At 38.6% G+C, this 15,996-nt stretch overlaps 2 protein-coding genes across 3 annotated transcripts; both read left to right on the plus strand.

The window, feature by feature from the left end:
* Nucleotides 1-1,215: 1,215 nt before the first annotated feature.
* On the plus strand, nt 1,216-5,210 carry ndufs8b (NADH:ubiquinone oxidoreductase core subunit S8b; the record flags this gene model as incomplete). The annotated part of the gene is made up of 6 exons (XM_081382110.1): nt 1,216-1,258; nt 1,376-1,441; nt 1,531-1,620; nt 4,435-4,607; nt 4,690-4,818; nt 5,070-5,210. The coding sequence occupies 6 exons, from the start codon at nt 1,216-1,218 to the stop codon at nt 5,208-5,210; spliced, it is 642 nt and encodes a 213-aa protein (XP_081238236.1).
* Nucleotides 5,211-9,941: 4,731 nt separating this feature from the next.
* ran (RAN, member RAS oncogene family) lies at nt 9,942-14,799 on the plus strand. Of its 2 annotated transcripts, none has more exons than XM_081382635.1 (7): nt 9,942-10,137; nt 10,748-10,818; nt 13,205-13,289; nt 13,422-13,547; nt 13,634-13,821; nt 14,160-14,330; nt 14,414-14,799. In XM_081382635.1, the coding sequence occupies exons 2-7, from the start codon at nt 10,786-10,788 to the stop codon at nt 14,456-14,458; spliced, it is 648 nt and encodes a 215-aa protein (XP_081238761.1). In that variant the 5' UTR covers nt 9,942-10,137; nt 10,748-10,785; the 3' UTR covers nt 14,459-14,799. The 2 variants fall into 2 exon arrangements, with proteins under 2 accessions (XP_081238761.1, XP_081238762.1); XM_081382636.1 differs by having other exon boundaries at nt 10,096-10,245.
* Nucleotides 14,800-15,996: the final 1,197 nt, after the last annotated feature.

Below are 15,996 nucleotides of genomic sequence, written 5' to 3' on the forward strand. Positions count from 1 at the left end.
GTCCGTGGGGAATCGATTGGATGGTTTGTGGTTTGCTATTGGCCGATCTGATATGAGTGACAGGTTGTCCCGCCCTCACGCCAGTAAACACATCATCACAGAAGAAAAGAGATGTCACTGCAAGAGGGAGGGATTACGAGGGCACATAGGCCTAAATAAAAAGGATAAATAATTTATAATAAACACTGTAATATTCCATAAAAAAAAAACAAGTAGCCCATCATCCATTTTGATTTCATGGTGACTTTAAGTATAATTTAATTGTTATCATTTGTTTTTATATATTTCTGTAGGTTATTTCTTGTTAATATTTTTCTTTTCAATGTATGCTGCTTGGATTAATTGCAGCTGTGTTTAACAATGATAATGCCTGTTTGTTACTTGAAGAGGTTTTTTAAAAAAGGAAGAAGCTGTATTGACCTATCAGAAGCCTATGACTGTAAAGTATTAACATTAACAAAAAAAGTCAAATAAACACAATACAATAACAGTTAAATATAGGCCTATATCATTCTCACCTGTTCCATTCATATGCGGTGTATGAGCCTCTCAAAAGTAAATCTCTCTTGTCTGTCACGCTGCCCGGTAAAGGAACACCACGTGACCAACCGGCTCTCCTTGACTGAAAGCTCAAGATCCTCTGATCACCGACCGACCGACTGAAGGAAGCATCTCGGTGAGTTAAACACTCAACAACTATAATTATAGGCCTATATTTCCGAATAATTTAGGTAATCAATGGAGTTACATTGTTTCATGCAGTTTAACGCTCGACGACCACGGACAGTCTGCGGGACACTAGGGTTTAAATGTGTAAACTAAAGGTAAATGGTAAAAATAAATAGACATAAATAAAAGCAATAGCTAAAAAAACTATAACAGATATAAAACTGCTTTCTTTTTATTTAGACTGCTTGCTGTCTAAATATCATCATGATAATTTAAATGGAATAAACCACACAGATGACACAATGATTAGCCTACCTAAACACAAGTGGATGTGTTTACGAAAGGCATTTGTTAAACAATAATTTACTTGTATGAAAGAAGTTATTTTCTAAGGTCTGACAGATTGGGAAAGGAGATTACCAGCTGGCTTATAACACAAATCTGTTCATTTGGCATACAGCCTGTATGTTTCAATCTCAATATAAGGGGTAGAAGCCTATACTTGCACCACTGTCATAATTGTTTATGTCTCTTTGGCTGATTAGGATGAAGATGACATTGCGCATAATATATTCCTCGTGCCGCACAAGTGAGTTTATTTGATATGATGTAAAATGATAATTTGACCTTGAACTGAGAGATTTTACCATATAGTAGAATAGTTTGATTCTCATACTGAAGCAAAATTATGTTTAATTTCATTAAGGCACTTTCGCAGTCAGGATTGGACCTATCCGTCCCTTCAGCCTTACCGTCTACAGGGGAGGCTATAGTAAGATCATACACATGTTCACACCCTAAACACATTTTCACACCCTAAACACACAGTGTCCTCCAATGCATCTCTCTGTCTCTCTGTAGAATATGTGAATGCTGAAGAGTTACCTACCGACATGAAGTCGATCACAGACCGTGCAGCACAAACACTTCTGTGGACCGAACTTTTCAGGGGTCTGTGTGGATAATGCTTGTTTAAAAAGTGCCCCTATTATGTAATTCCAGTCTCGCTAACTTGAGTGTTGTCGACATTTTGAGAAGACACTGTTTCCTGCGCGGCGAAAGCAAATCAACTTTGCATGGACTTCGAAAATGATGAGGACTTATCGGCTCGGACTGATACAGTAAAACCGACGCCATTGTTACTGTTTATATCACTTTGTATCAAGTGCTGAGGAAGATCCAGAGCTGAAATTCAGATATGGTAATAGGCATTTTGATTCCAACATGCGCTGTAAGCAATAGACCAATCACAACAGACTAAACCGTCTAACCAAACAGAGCAGAGTAGACCAATCGCAACAAACTAAACCATCTGACCAATCAGACCAGAGTAGACCAATAACAATAGACTGGGCCATCTGACCAATCAAAACAGAGTAGACCAATAACAATAGACTGGGCACTCTGACCAATCAGAGCAGAGTAGACCAATCACAACAGACTGGGCCACCTGACCAATGAGAGCAGAGTACACCAATAACAATAGACTGGGCCATCTGACCAATCAGAGCAGAGTAGACCAATCACAACAGACTGGGCCACCTGACCAATCAGAGCAGAGTAGACCAATAACAATAGACTGGACACTCTGACCAATCAGAGCAGAGTAGACCAATCACAACAGACTGGGCCATCTGACCAATCAGAGTAGAGTAGACCAATAACAATAGACTGGGCCATCTGACCAATCAGAGCAGAGTAGACCAATAACAATAGACTGGGCCATCTGACCAATCAGAGTAGAGTAGACCAATCACAACAGACTGGGCCATCTGACCAATCAGAGCAGAGTAGACCAATCACAACAGACTGGGCCACCTGACCAATCAGAGCAGAGTAGACCAATAACAATAGACTGGACACTCTGACCAATCAGAGCAGAGTAGACCAATCACAACAGACTGGGCCATCTGACCAATCAGAGCAGAGTAGACAAATCACAACAGACTGGGCCATCTGACCAATCAGAGCAGAGTAGACCAATAACAATAGACTGGGCCATCTGACCAATCAGAGCAGAGTAGACCAATAACAATAGACTGGGCCATCTGACCAATCAGAGCAGAGTAGACAAATCACAACAGACTGGGCCATCTGACCAATCAGAGTAGAGTAGACCAATAACAATAGACTGGGCCATCTGACCAATCAGAGCAGAGTAGACCAATAACAATAGACTGGGCCATCTGACCAATCAGAGTAGAGTAGACGAATAACAATAGACTGGGCCATCTGAGCAATCAGAGCAGAGTAGACCAATAACAATAGACTGGGTCATCTGACCAATCAGAGCAGAGTAGACCAATAACAATAGACTGGGCCATCTGACCAATCAGAGTAGAGTAGACCAATAACAATAGACTGGGCCATCTGAGCAATCAGAGCAGAGTAGACCAATAACAATAGACTGGGCCATCTGACCAATCAGAGCAGAGTAGACCAATAACAATAGACTGGGCCATCTGACCAATCAGAGCAGAGTAGACCAATAACAATAGACTGGGCCATCTGACCAATCAGAGTAGAGTAGACCAATAACAATAGACTGGGCCATCTGACCAATCAGAGTAGAGTAGACCAATAACAATAGACTGGGCCATCTGACCAATCAGAGCAGAGTAGACCAACAACAATAGACTGGGCCATCTGACCAATCAGAGTAGAGTAGACCAATAACAATAGACTGGGCCATCTGACCAATCAGAGCAGAGTAGACCAATAACAATAGACTGGGCCATCTGACCAATCAGAGTAGAGTAGACCAATCACAACAGACTGGGCCATCTGACCAATCAGAGCAGAGTAGACCAATAACAATAGACTGGGCCATCTGACCAATCAGAGCAGAGTAGACCAATAACAATAGACTGGGCCATCTGACCAATCAGAGTAGAGTAGACCAATAACAATAGACTGGGCCATCTGACCAATCAGAGTAGAGTAGACCAATAACAATAGACTGGGCCATCTGACCAATCAGAGCAGAGTAGACCAACAACAATAGACTGGGCCATCTGACCAATCAGAGTAGAGTAGACCAATCACAAAAGACTGGGCCATCTGACCAATCAGAGCAGAGTAGACCAATCACAACAGACTGGGCCATCTGACCAATCAGAGCAGAGTAGAACGATCACAACAGACTGGGCCATCTGACCAATCAGAGTAGAGTAGACCAATCACAACAGACTGGGCCATCTGACCAATCAGAGAAAAGTAGACCGATCACAACAGACTGGGCCACCTGACCAATCAGAGTAGAGTAGACCAATAACAATAGACTGGGCCATCTGACCAATCAGAGCAGAGTAGACCGATCACAACAGACTGGGCCATCTGACCAATCAGAGTAGAGTAGACCGATCACAACAGACTGGGCCATCTGACCAATCAGAGCAGAGTAGACCAATAAAAATAGACTGGACACTCTGACCAATCAGAGCAGAGCAGACTCTCGGAAAGGATGAGTTTGGAGAGACTGAATCCTTTATCAAACCGTTTTAGACACTGTGAAAAAAGAACTGATGCTACAATATTATGAGAAAATGAAAGTGTTTATTATAAAACTATAGTAGGAGACCTCCAAAACAAAATTAGGAACCTTTAAAATTGCGTAATAGGGGCACTTTAACTTTTTTTTTTCTTCTTGTAAATGCTACTTTTTTTGCATGTGGACTTGCATGCTGAGATTTTGCAGTATATAAAGTTGTGTTGTTCAAACACATAATAATAAAATGATTATTATATTCTGTGTCTTTATTGCAGGATTGGGCATGACTATGAGTTATTTGTTTAGAGAACCAGCTACTATCAATTACCCATTTGAGAAAGGCCCTCTCTCTCCCCGCTTCCGTGGCGAGCATGCGCTGCGCAGGTATCCAAACGGAGAGGAGCGCTGCATTGCGTGCAAACTGTGTGAGGCTGTCTGTCCTGCTCAGGTATACACACACACACATGCATGTTCCTCATCTGTGATTACCTGTACCGGCTGTGTGTTAGCAGTGCTTTTGTCTCTTGTAGGCCATCACAATAGAGGCAGAGACCCGTGCAGATGGCAGCCGAAGAACAACTCGCTATGACATTGACATGACCAAATGCATCTATTGTGGATTCTGCCAGGAAGCCTGTCCTGTGGACGCAATCGTAGAGGTACACACATATATTACATCAAGGACAAATTGACTTGCAACGGTTTGTCTCGTCCGGTGTAGACACAATGTTACCCAGACAGCAACATAGTGTCGGCCCACATCTGGTACATGATGTGGGCCGGATCTGGGCCGAAACTATGTTGCTGTCTGGGTACACTGATATACTTAACTGATCACTGAGGGTTATTTAGTCCAAAACAGTTCATATTATACACTGATAAAAACATTTTGCCTTTCTTTTTGTGCCAGGGCCCTAATTTTGAGTATGCGACTGAGACTCATGAAGAACTGCTGTATAATAAAGAGAAACTGCTGAATAACGGAGACCGATGGGAAGCTGAGATTGCTGCTAACATTCAGGCAGATTACCTGTACACAGAGCCGGATTAACCCAAAGGCAAACTAGGCACGTGCCTAGGGCCCGATTGGCGGGATGGGGCCCAGACAGAGGGACAAAAAAAAATTGTACATATGTCCTATCTACAATTTATTTCAATATTTATTAATTAACTAAAAATAGTGACGATGTTTATCTTAACCATAGACTGTTACATTACTGCAGTTAAACCAATTAATGTGTCCGTTACAAAGCGGGTGCCGGCTTCTGAAAGTATAACGAACGCATCCATCAGGTGCTGCGAGGCAAAAGCCTAATAAGCACACAAAGAAGCACAGCTCATAATGCAGGTGTGTGAGTTGTCGTCATCTATTTTGGAGTGATTATGTATTCTAAATATAAACTTGTAGCCTACTGTAGATCAGCGTCATTTCTGGAAAAATCATTCACCGCTTTATTACGAGTTTAAAAGAGCGCGAGCGTCATTAACGTGCCCAGACGCGACGCTTTGAATTTGCGCGTACAATGAATAACATCGTGTCGGGAGCTGACTAGTAAAAAAGCTACAAAATTAAAAGACAAGACGTGTGTATTCTAAGTTAAAAAGCCAACACAGTACAACATTTTTAAATGTTTCTAATAGGCTAAAGGATCTCATATCTATGGGCTTCTAAATTCTGCTGATGATTAGACATCTCCTGACATTACGCCAATAATATCAGTTTATATATTTTTTTTCTGCTCAGTAGCGATCGTGTCTTTCTCTTCCACTTGATTTGTGTAAAGCATATTTAAGGTAGCAATGCAATATAAAAGCACTTAGTGGGATTCTGGAACTGTGAATAAATTGAATAAAACAGCAAAATAACAACAACAACAACAACAATAACAATAACATCTTCATTAAACAAAAAAGACATTACCTTAGATAAAGTTTGATTAATATGTACATACAGTACCGGTAAAAGTCTGGACCCATTACTATTTTTAATGTTTTTGAAAGAAGTTTATTATTATGCTCTACAAGCCTGCATTTATTTGATCAAAAATACAGGAAAAAACAGGAATATACTGTACTTTTTTAAAAACAACTTTTTAATAATCAAAAATCCTGAAAAAAAGTATCAGGTTATAAAATAAATATTAAGCACCATTTCTAACATTTGATAATAAATCAGAATATTATAAAGTTTTCTGAAGGATCACGTGACACTAAATTCAGCTTTGCATCACATAAATATAAAGTATAGTAAAATAGAAAACCATTATTTAAAATTTTAATAATATTTCACTATATTATTTTTCTTTATTTTTGATCAAATAAATCCAGGCTTGATGAGCATAAGAGACTTCTTTCAAAAACATTACAAATAGTAATGTGTCCAAACTTATGTACTGTGTAAGTAAAAATATACTGCTTTTAAAATTAAATGTTGTATAAATAAAAAGGTTAGGAATCATATTTGTTTTCAAGTGTTTTTTTATGGGGGGTGGCGGGTGGGGGGCCTCCAACATGAATTTTGCCTAGGGCCTCCTAATGTCTAGAACCGGCCCTGCCTGTACAGATGAAGAAATAACATCCTGCTAACAGAAACACAAACAGCAGACGACATCAGTTCATTTGCATCATCTACTGAAACTAAAAATGACACTTTGTATAGAACCACAAAAAGTATTAATATATTTGCTGTCTAAACGCACAAAACATAATGCACAATGAATGTTCATCTATCTGTTCATTTTAAAGCAGTGCATCAAACATAATAGGTTGTTCTCAGGGGCAGATATTACGCATGTGAATGTTTACAGGAAATTCACATATTTGTTTATTCTCCGATAAAGTGATTTAATGATATAAATAAAAAAGAAAAAAAATGGTGTATTTCTTTTAATAATGTAACCATTTACCACATTTGCATTATAAATATTATTGCTGTTAGCTTATATAAAGTGTATTTTTTTTATTATTATGTATTATTGTTACTTATATATTATTATTCTATATTATCTATAGTATAATATAAAAGCCCAAATCGATCAGTGCATTCAAACTTACTAGGTAAGACTTGCCGGGCAGTCTGGTTGAGGAACGAGCACTCCCAGAGAAGACAAAGAACGTTTCAGGATATGAACATCTGAACTCTGTCTTGTGAAATTAGCATCACCATTCAAGAAGAAAGTCTCACCTCAGTATCATCCTAATCTACATCTCTTTCCCTTGACCCCCCTCTCATGCTGAGATCACCCGAATTCACCCAAAAATCTATATGGTTTAATGTGAACGATTATCAGACAGTATTATGTTTGGTATCATTTGAAATGTCTCAGTGCGACTGGTACAAAGGTCTCATTCCCACAGAAGTAAACCAAAAAGCTAATAAGGTGTGGAGAGTTTAGAGATATCTTGTTAACTGCTGTGGGTGTGCCCCCATGTAAATCAACTTCTGTCCACAGTAAATCTGGGACGGTGATTAATGTAAATTCCCACTGTGAACTCATGTTTACATTTGAAAAGAGGTTTCTGCCTTGGTCTGAGTATTTAGGGAGATGCTGAAGAGGGTTCAGGTCATGATTCGTAGCTCAAATCAGATTTTTTAACTACACAAATAAAAACATGATGATGAGTGTCTTGAGCACTGCGTCAGATTACTAACAGATCAAATCGATCAGTGTATTCAAACTTACTAGGTTATTATCAGATTCACATATTAAGCATGTTTGTATCTAAATGTTTGTAGGACATTCACATATTTGTTTACTCTCTGTTAAAGTGATTGAAATTATATAAATAAAATAAAATATGGTGTGTTTCTTAACATAATGCTACTAATTTAACTATTTACCACGTTCCGATTACAAATATTACTATTGTCAGCTATTTTTACCTTAATAGTAATAGTAACAGTAAAAGTATAATATTAAAGGTCCCGTTCTATGCCCCTTTTCACAAGATGTAAAATAAGTCTCTGATGTCCCCAGAGTGTGTATGTGAAGTTTGAGCTCAAAATACCCAACAGATCATTTTTTACAGCATGTTTAAATTGACATTTTTTGGGGCTCAGAAAAACGAGCCGTTTCAGTGTGTCCCCTTTAAATGCAAATGAGGTGCTGCTGGACGACACAGGGGGCGGAGCTTCATGAGCTCGTGCTCAGTCTGTCAGGACAAATTCATTTCACGGAATGATGATAATATCAGAAACTCTCAGTAACGGTGTTCATTTCGAGTCGGACAATAATGCCTACAGAGTCAGAGTGCTGTATAGAGATGAAACAGGTATGGTTTAGTAGTTTAATTACGGTTATTATAACGTATTTGTCATCTGCTTGTATTATTTATTAATAGCCTACAAGTCTGCTGTCTGAATGATGATCAAACATGTACTGATGAGTATAATAAAGTTTATTGTACATCACACAAAAGATGAAGCGTCAGTTTTACTTCAGAAAATCACCGTAAGAGCTGAGTAAACACAGTAGCCTAAGTTATAAGAAGTGCGCAAATAGCCAGTAGAGTTGAGGGAGCATTCCTGTGGGCGGAGGTTAGTCAAGAAACGGTTCTGGTGATGTCACCAATGCAGGATGTAGAGGGATGTAGTCCAATCGAGCCGTTTTTTGTAGTCAACTTCTGTTGAATAAAATATCTCGCTTGGCATTGAACTTTGAGCTTTATAATTTTACAGATATTATTTATGCTCTAACAGCAACATTACACACTAACTAAAGTTTGAAACATGGAATCGCATGCAACGGGACCTTTAATATTATAATATACTTACATTGTTGTATAAACTGTGTATATATATATATACCTATACATATACAGTATATATATATATATATATATATATATATATATATATATATATATACACATATATATACACACACACACATATATATACACACCCATAATATTCTAACATATATATTATATTAACATACTGTTTATATATTTCACACACAGTATATACACTTATCGTTCATGTCACACATTGAATATTGTTTGTTTATTCAGTAGCTGAAGTATTTCATTAAATCAGCCACCATATGTGTATCATATTATCTGTTTTAAAGTCTTATGAAATGTATGGAATATTGCAATATTTATTATAAATGATTTATCATGCACATTTTTTTTTTTTATCTGTCCTCGTAATCTTTAATCATAATGACCTCCCCACCTCCTTGCAGCATATCTTGGCTGCCCCCGAAGTCGCATACTTCCCTACTATATAGTAGTCGAAAAACAGTATGTAACAAATTCAAACTTATGTCCGAATTCACAGTAGCCTACTCATAAAAGAGAAGGATAAAAGTACCCGGATGACCTACTTCTTCCAGTGAGACTCTGAAGTGTGCATATGATGGACACTTTACTATCCCACGAGGACACGGGAGAAGATTTGTCAATGGCAGTGAAGCGATGTAAACTTTTGCTGGTATTAAAGGTAACATGATAATGACAACATGCCGAATGTAGTACGTCCCTATTATATTCATAGGCATACACGCATTCATACTATATAGAACATAGTGCTTGTGAAGTAATTACTTATTCATAATAAGTGCCTACTCGAGATTATACGAGCATCTTCTCTTCTCTTCTCTTCTCTTCTCTTCTCTTCTCTTCTCTTCTCTTCTCTTCTCTTCTCTTCTCTGATGACGTGTTTACTGGCGCGAGGGCGGGACAATCTGTCACTCACACGAGATCGACCAATAGCAGCCCACAAACGTCCAATCAATTCCCCAGGGACAAAATCAAGTCCCGCCCTACGGTTTTTCTCATTCCAAAAGCCGTATCACTCGGGTAAACGCCTCAACAGGGGAGACAATACTATCTCACCTGCCGTTTCACTAGGTGGCGCAGTTGTCCCGCGGCAGCAGAGAGTCACGTGGTAGGGGCGGAAGCGTTTATGTGAGCCACGCTGAATCCCGCGCGGGCGCAGCCATTTGCTCTCTTCCTCGATCACTTCAACACCGGTGAGTGCGGAACGACGCTGCTCGTCTCATCACAAACTCATTTCAACGAGACGGTTTTGTTTTCGCCGAAAACAAAACCCACCTGAAAGTCTTTATACGTCTGCTAAGGTGATCAAAAGTCGCTCAGATCGCGTTTATTCGCCGCGTATGTGGAGTTGTGAGTGTTTCATCATGGCTCATCTGTGTCGTAGCGCCATCGTGAGTTGTTGGCAGCGCGCGATGCTGGCGGGCTCCTGTAGTCGCGTGAACAACACTTGCTTCGGTCCAATCTCTTGCGAATTTAACCGATTGTCGTTCGTTTTCACAGTCTTTAATGCGCTATATATTGATTTCCAAATTGACGGGCCTGTTTGAGGCCTTCAGGCTGCGACTGAAGTTCAGGCTCCAGTAGCAGCGGCCTCGTGTGTTCGCGCGCATCCCTTTATTTAGACGCGGTAGTTGTTCGTTTATGAACGCAGTTGTTTGTTTTTTTTGAGTTTTATACGCTCTTTCGGGTTTAATATGCGTGATAAGTGTTGTTTCCAGTAGTTTTGTGTAACTATGTTGTTTATTTGTGATTGTTGCGGCCTTTTGTGTGATGTGACTAACCGTCCCGCCATCTCTCCCGCAGAGTGACTGCAGCACAAAGACCAACACACACAAACAGCCATGGCAGAGAACGAGCCGCAAGTTCAGTTTAAGGTAATGCTAACTCTAAAACTAAATTAAGTTACAATAATCAAGGGTTTTAATTGTTCGCTTGTTAGCACAATGAGTTGCTTAACCGTTTGGATGTAAATTAGCAGACTTGTTCCTGATAGCGAGTGCAGAGATACGCGTGAGAACCGCCTCGAGACACCGAGTGATGGAGCATTCATCGGGAAAACGGTTAATTATAGTAAATGTTTAAAAACAAATAGGTTAAAATTAACAGGAAACCACAAGGAGAATATTTGTATATCTCGGTTTACCCATTTTAATTCCAGTTTCTTCATCTTGTTTCATGTTATAGTACAATGTAACAAACTTTTTTGGGTAACACTTTATTTTGCAGTGTCATTGTTACATGCATTTTCTATAGTTATAATTCTAAAGTATGCATAGTTACACACAACTAACTACATGAATAATATAGTACTTAATGTCAATACTTATTAATATTAGTACTACTTACATATAAATTTAGTGTAACAAAGACCCCTTAAGTCTATTTTATTTTTTTAGACCATCATACTCATGGTTTAATTAAAATATTTTACTACCAGGCAACTGTTGTGCAAATTAGGTTTATAAACCAATAATAAATAGCACAAAATATGCATTCAATACTTTTGAATCTTATCTATCTAATGCAAATTAATCAGTTACTTTATTCAATATGGGGCTGTGTTTTTTCACAAATGTTACCACTGATATCTTAACTTATATTTAGAAAAATATATATGCAACAGTTTATGGACAATATCACTGCATCAAGCCACTCCCATAAAATAGCTGTCGCTGTTCAAAGTAATGCATGGCTCAGACTAACTACTTAGTGTAAGACTTAAATAAAATTATAATGTAGTAATTCTCTTAGGAATAAATCAAAAAAAAAAAGTAAAATTGGCTGTCTCTATACACAACATTATCATTTTAAATTACTGTCACTGGTTCAATCAAGTACTATTATAAGAACACCTCCACTTAAAAATGCAATCAAATCCTGTTTGAGTTGACAACATTGTTGCTATGACGGCAACTCCAGGATAATCTTCGAAGAACCCAACAATCCTGGATCATGTCAAATCAACCATACAATCCAGATAACGGAGTAATCCACATTTAAAGAACAGGCCCCTGATCCACTTGTAATCTTTGTGGTCATGTGACTGTTTTCACCAGCCATTTAAAATGCTACCATGTAAGTAAGACAGTGAATATTCATTTGTAGTTGACATCATTAAATAAAATGCATCAAGGCCTTAGGGCCCTTCAAATTCTCCACCAAATCATGGCCACAGATGACTGAAGGGGTAAATCACTGTATGGCCTTTTCCAGTAACCTAAATAAATGTCATGCTGTAGGATTAAGTACCAGTATTTTGAGTTTTTCAATCAAGCTCACAAAAGCACTTAAAACCTTGAATTGTCTGAAATGGTTTCATATAGTAGTAGCCTATGTCTCCCTGCTGCCACTGTTTTGTTGGGCTGGGACGATACACCTATATCCCGATTCGATATTGTGATTCGATATTGCGATGTATTGCAGTAGACCATGGGGAAAAGTTAAGTCTCACACTTAACACACTTAAGACTGTACATGTACACATCTTTCTGAGTTTTATTTCAGAAGCGTCATACTGTACTAGATACTCTTGAATAAATTATTCAAGAACAAATAAATTTAAGTCACTTGTTTCCACCTAGTGGCGAAACAATGTAATCGATAAATGCGTTATTTTAAGTGCCAAGTTTCTATCAAAAGCTGATTTACTTTATTTTTATCACTACCATAGACATCACTGTTTACATTTTAACTTAACTTTTATCCAGTACTTCTATGATAATTAACAATTGTATCACAGAAAATTGTATGATACTGTGAGGTTAAAGTTTGTGAAGCCGTTTCATGGGTCAGCGGCGACAGATTTGAATGTTGCAATATGATTTTCTCAACGGTTTAATAGACAGACGAATTGGAAGATCGCTTGATTTGAATTGAGATTAGTCTTTTAAGGATTATTTGTGCAGCTCTGTCTTCTCTTTCTCTCAGCATGTGAGTAGCGCGAGGGCTTTTCAGTGCATTCATTCTCACGTCGCTCTCACACGCGTCCACTTGAAAGGGATGTTAAGTCGCTTTACACTCATAGATAACGTTTCATGCTCTGCTGGAGCAAGTGGCTAACTTCTACCAACCTTTTCTATAAGCAAGGACAAAAATAAACTAATTTAATTTGTATTAATATTGATTCTGAAATATATAAAAGCTATTTTATAATCATAAACTAAAATCACATTAGTTAGGTGTATAATGTCATGTCAACTACCATAATTCCGGTTGTTTGGAAAGTGTTGGTCACTCATGCAAACTCATTCCCATCCACAGCTGGTTCTGGTAGGAGATGGAGGCACGGGGAAAACCACCTTTGTGAAGAGACATTTGACTGGGGAGTTTGAAAAGAAATATGTTGGTAAGTCTTTTGGAGTCTTGGCTCATTTCATTATTGTGGCATCTCAACGCAACTATTCTGGAGGAATGTGTGGCTTTGGTGCGACAGTCACAGCGATGGGCAGCTCTTAAATGTTTCTTTGTGTCGTCTCAGCCACACTTGGAGTTGAGGTACATCCCCTGGTCTTCCACACCAACAGAGGAGCCATCAAATATAACGTATGGGACACAGCCGGACAAGAGAAGTTCGGAGGCCTGAGAGATGGATATTACATCCAGGGTGTGTTGCTGTTTACCATATATACACTTTCCAGCCACTTTACTGTACAGCTCTGGTTTAACATGTGCATCTGTCTCTCTCTATAGCTCAGTGTGCAATCATCATGTTTGATGTAACTTCTCGAGTGACCTATAAGAACGTGCCCAACTGGCATCGTGACTTGGTGCGTGTGTGCGAGAACATTCCCATAGTGCTGTGCGGTAACAAAGTGGACATCAAGGACAGGAAGGTCAAAGCAAAGAGTATTGTTTTCCATCGTAAGAAGAATCTACAGGTACAGTGAAGCTTTTGAAATAATTCACCCTATCTGTGCTCGAAATGCATGTTTTTGTAAACGATTCATCCACGCCCATTTCATTAAAACAATTCAGAGTTTGTAATGTTTAGTTACAATGTCTCTCTGGTGACATGCAGGACTTCTCCAATCATTCAGCCGCTTAAACCCTCCCCTTTCCCCAAAACCCAAATCCCTAGCCTAATGAGTTCAACTCAGATGCGTCACAATGTGGAAGAAAAGATCCGTTTTAAAATGGTCACCCTCACGTTTCCTCTGTAGTAAAGACTGCATGTCAGGCTGTTCTAGACCATTAATGAGATTCTTCCTCTTCTCAGTACTATGACATCTCTGCCAAGAGTAATTATAACTTTGAGAAGCCCTTCCTGTGGCTTGCACGGAAACTGATTGGAGATCCTAATCTGGAGTTTGTTGAGATGCCAGCCCTTGCACCACCTGAAATTGCTATGGACCCATCACTTGCTGCACAGTATGAGCATGACTTGAAAGTAAGTGTACACTCAGGTGACCCGTCAGTTACTTCTGCTCCCCCAAAAAAGTGTTTAATCTGTAATGTTTGTGTCTCTTCCAGGTGGCATCAGAAACAGCTCTCCCAGATGAAGATGACGACCTTTAACCTGTTAACCCCTCTGACCTCCTTATGGCAATGTCACTGGGATTTTACCAGTGACGGTTCCTCTCCCTGCCCCTTTTACTGTAACCCCCAGCGCAGAATATTTTTATTTTTCAATTTTTGGTTTGTTTTGTGTTTTGAATTTGAGTAAATTGTGTGGTTCATTTCATTGTAGACATGCTAACTGTTACCACCAGACAGACACACACACATGCAGACATGCCTACACTGACACACTCGCTCACTCAACGGTGTGAGCAGGTCGAGTGTCCCAGTGCTTACTTCTCTATGTAAAGCTCTAAGCACTTAGAGGAATTCTTGGAATAAAAACATTCTCGATATAATCCTTGCTTGGTCTTTTCTTACGAACAAAATAACTGTTAAAGCAAATGATTAAGCTGTAGTGGGCTAGTTGTAAACACTTGTTGACTGAGGAAATGGTAAATCCTTTGTTTTACATGTAAAGCTTGTTTCAGGATACATGGCTCTGGGTGTTTCTCTGGGTTTGTGCAGACAGTATTGCATCATAATGCTGGAGAGGTCTAAACTGGCATGTTTCTGGTCACTGGTTGTGATGTTTAAATGCTGTGAGTTATGCAGTGGATTGTGAATTGCTGCCGAGTCCAAGATAAATCCATTGTCAAATAAAACCGCATGCATCTAGTTTAAGGTCTGATGTTTTACACAAAGCCTTTTATTCCATGTTACTTTCATATCTTATGTAAAGTAATTATGGGATTTCCTTGTAAGGAGTTTGTCATTTCTGTGCTATTGGAAGAGTTACTCATATTTAAATGAATGCTATGCCACTAAACATGAAATGGACTTGTCTAGCAGAAAAGTCACTATGTGGCACTTTTCAAAAACAGTATAAAGGATATAACGGAAGTTTTCTCACCAAATGTTAAAAGAGAAGTGTTTAACCTTAAAATGCAATAAATGTTAAATGAAAATTCTAAATTAATCAGACATTTGATATTAAATGTAAGATTTGAGTTGCCTTTAATGTTAAAATTATGATAGTTAAAATGGTTGCATAGTCAGGAAGGTATTAAATAAAAAATAAAATGCTTTTAATTATATGAACATTTGATGTAGATTGGTTCATGACATTTGTGTTTATTCCATGATGAATATTCATCACACTGAAGAGTCTAGAGCCTTTTCGGTTATAAAACCAAGCGTTGCTGTTATATAAGCAACTTTGTTTATGTAATACATTTATTCTAATGATTTTTATTTAAAATGCATCTAGTAGTATAATAAATTGTTGCCTGGCGGAAGGTACTGGACTGAACAGGCAAAACGTAAACACTGGTAACCAGTTTCAATCACAATAGCCGTCAGTTAAAAAGTAACAAGTATTATGAGCTTCTCCTTAAAACAGTATAAGACGTTTGTAGTTTTGTTTTTGCTGACAGGACAGTAGTGTGTAGTGAGATAATCAGTAACTGGGGTACGTTTCCGGTAGAGTGATGACGTAACGCAATTCATTCGTACTACGTAATACTACCATTTAGCCACCAGAGAGCAGAAAATAC

The sequence above is a fragment of the Scardinius erythrophthalmus genome (assembly GCF_964197995.2).
Source record: "Scardinius erythrophthalmus genome assembly, chromosome: 13".
Taxonomy (NCBI): Eukaryota; Metazoa; Chordata; class Actinopteri; order Cypriniformes; family Leuciscidae; genus Scardinius; species Scardinius erythrophthalmus.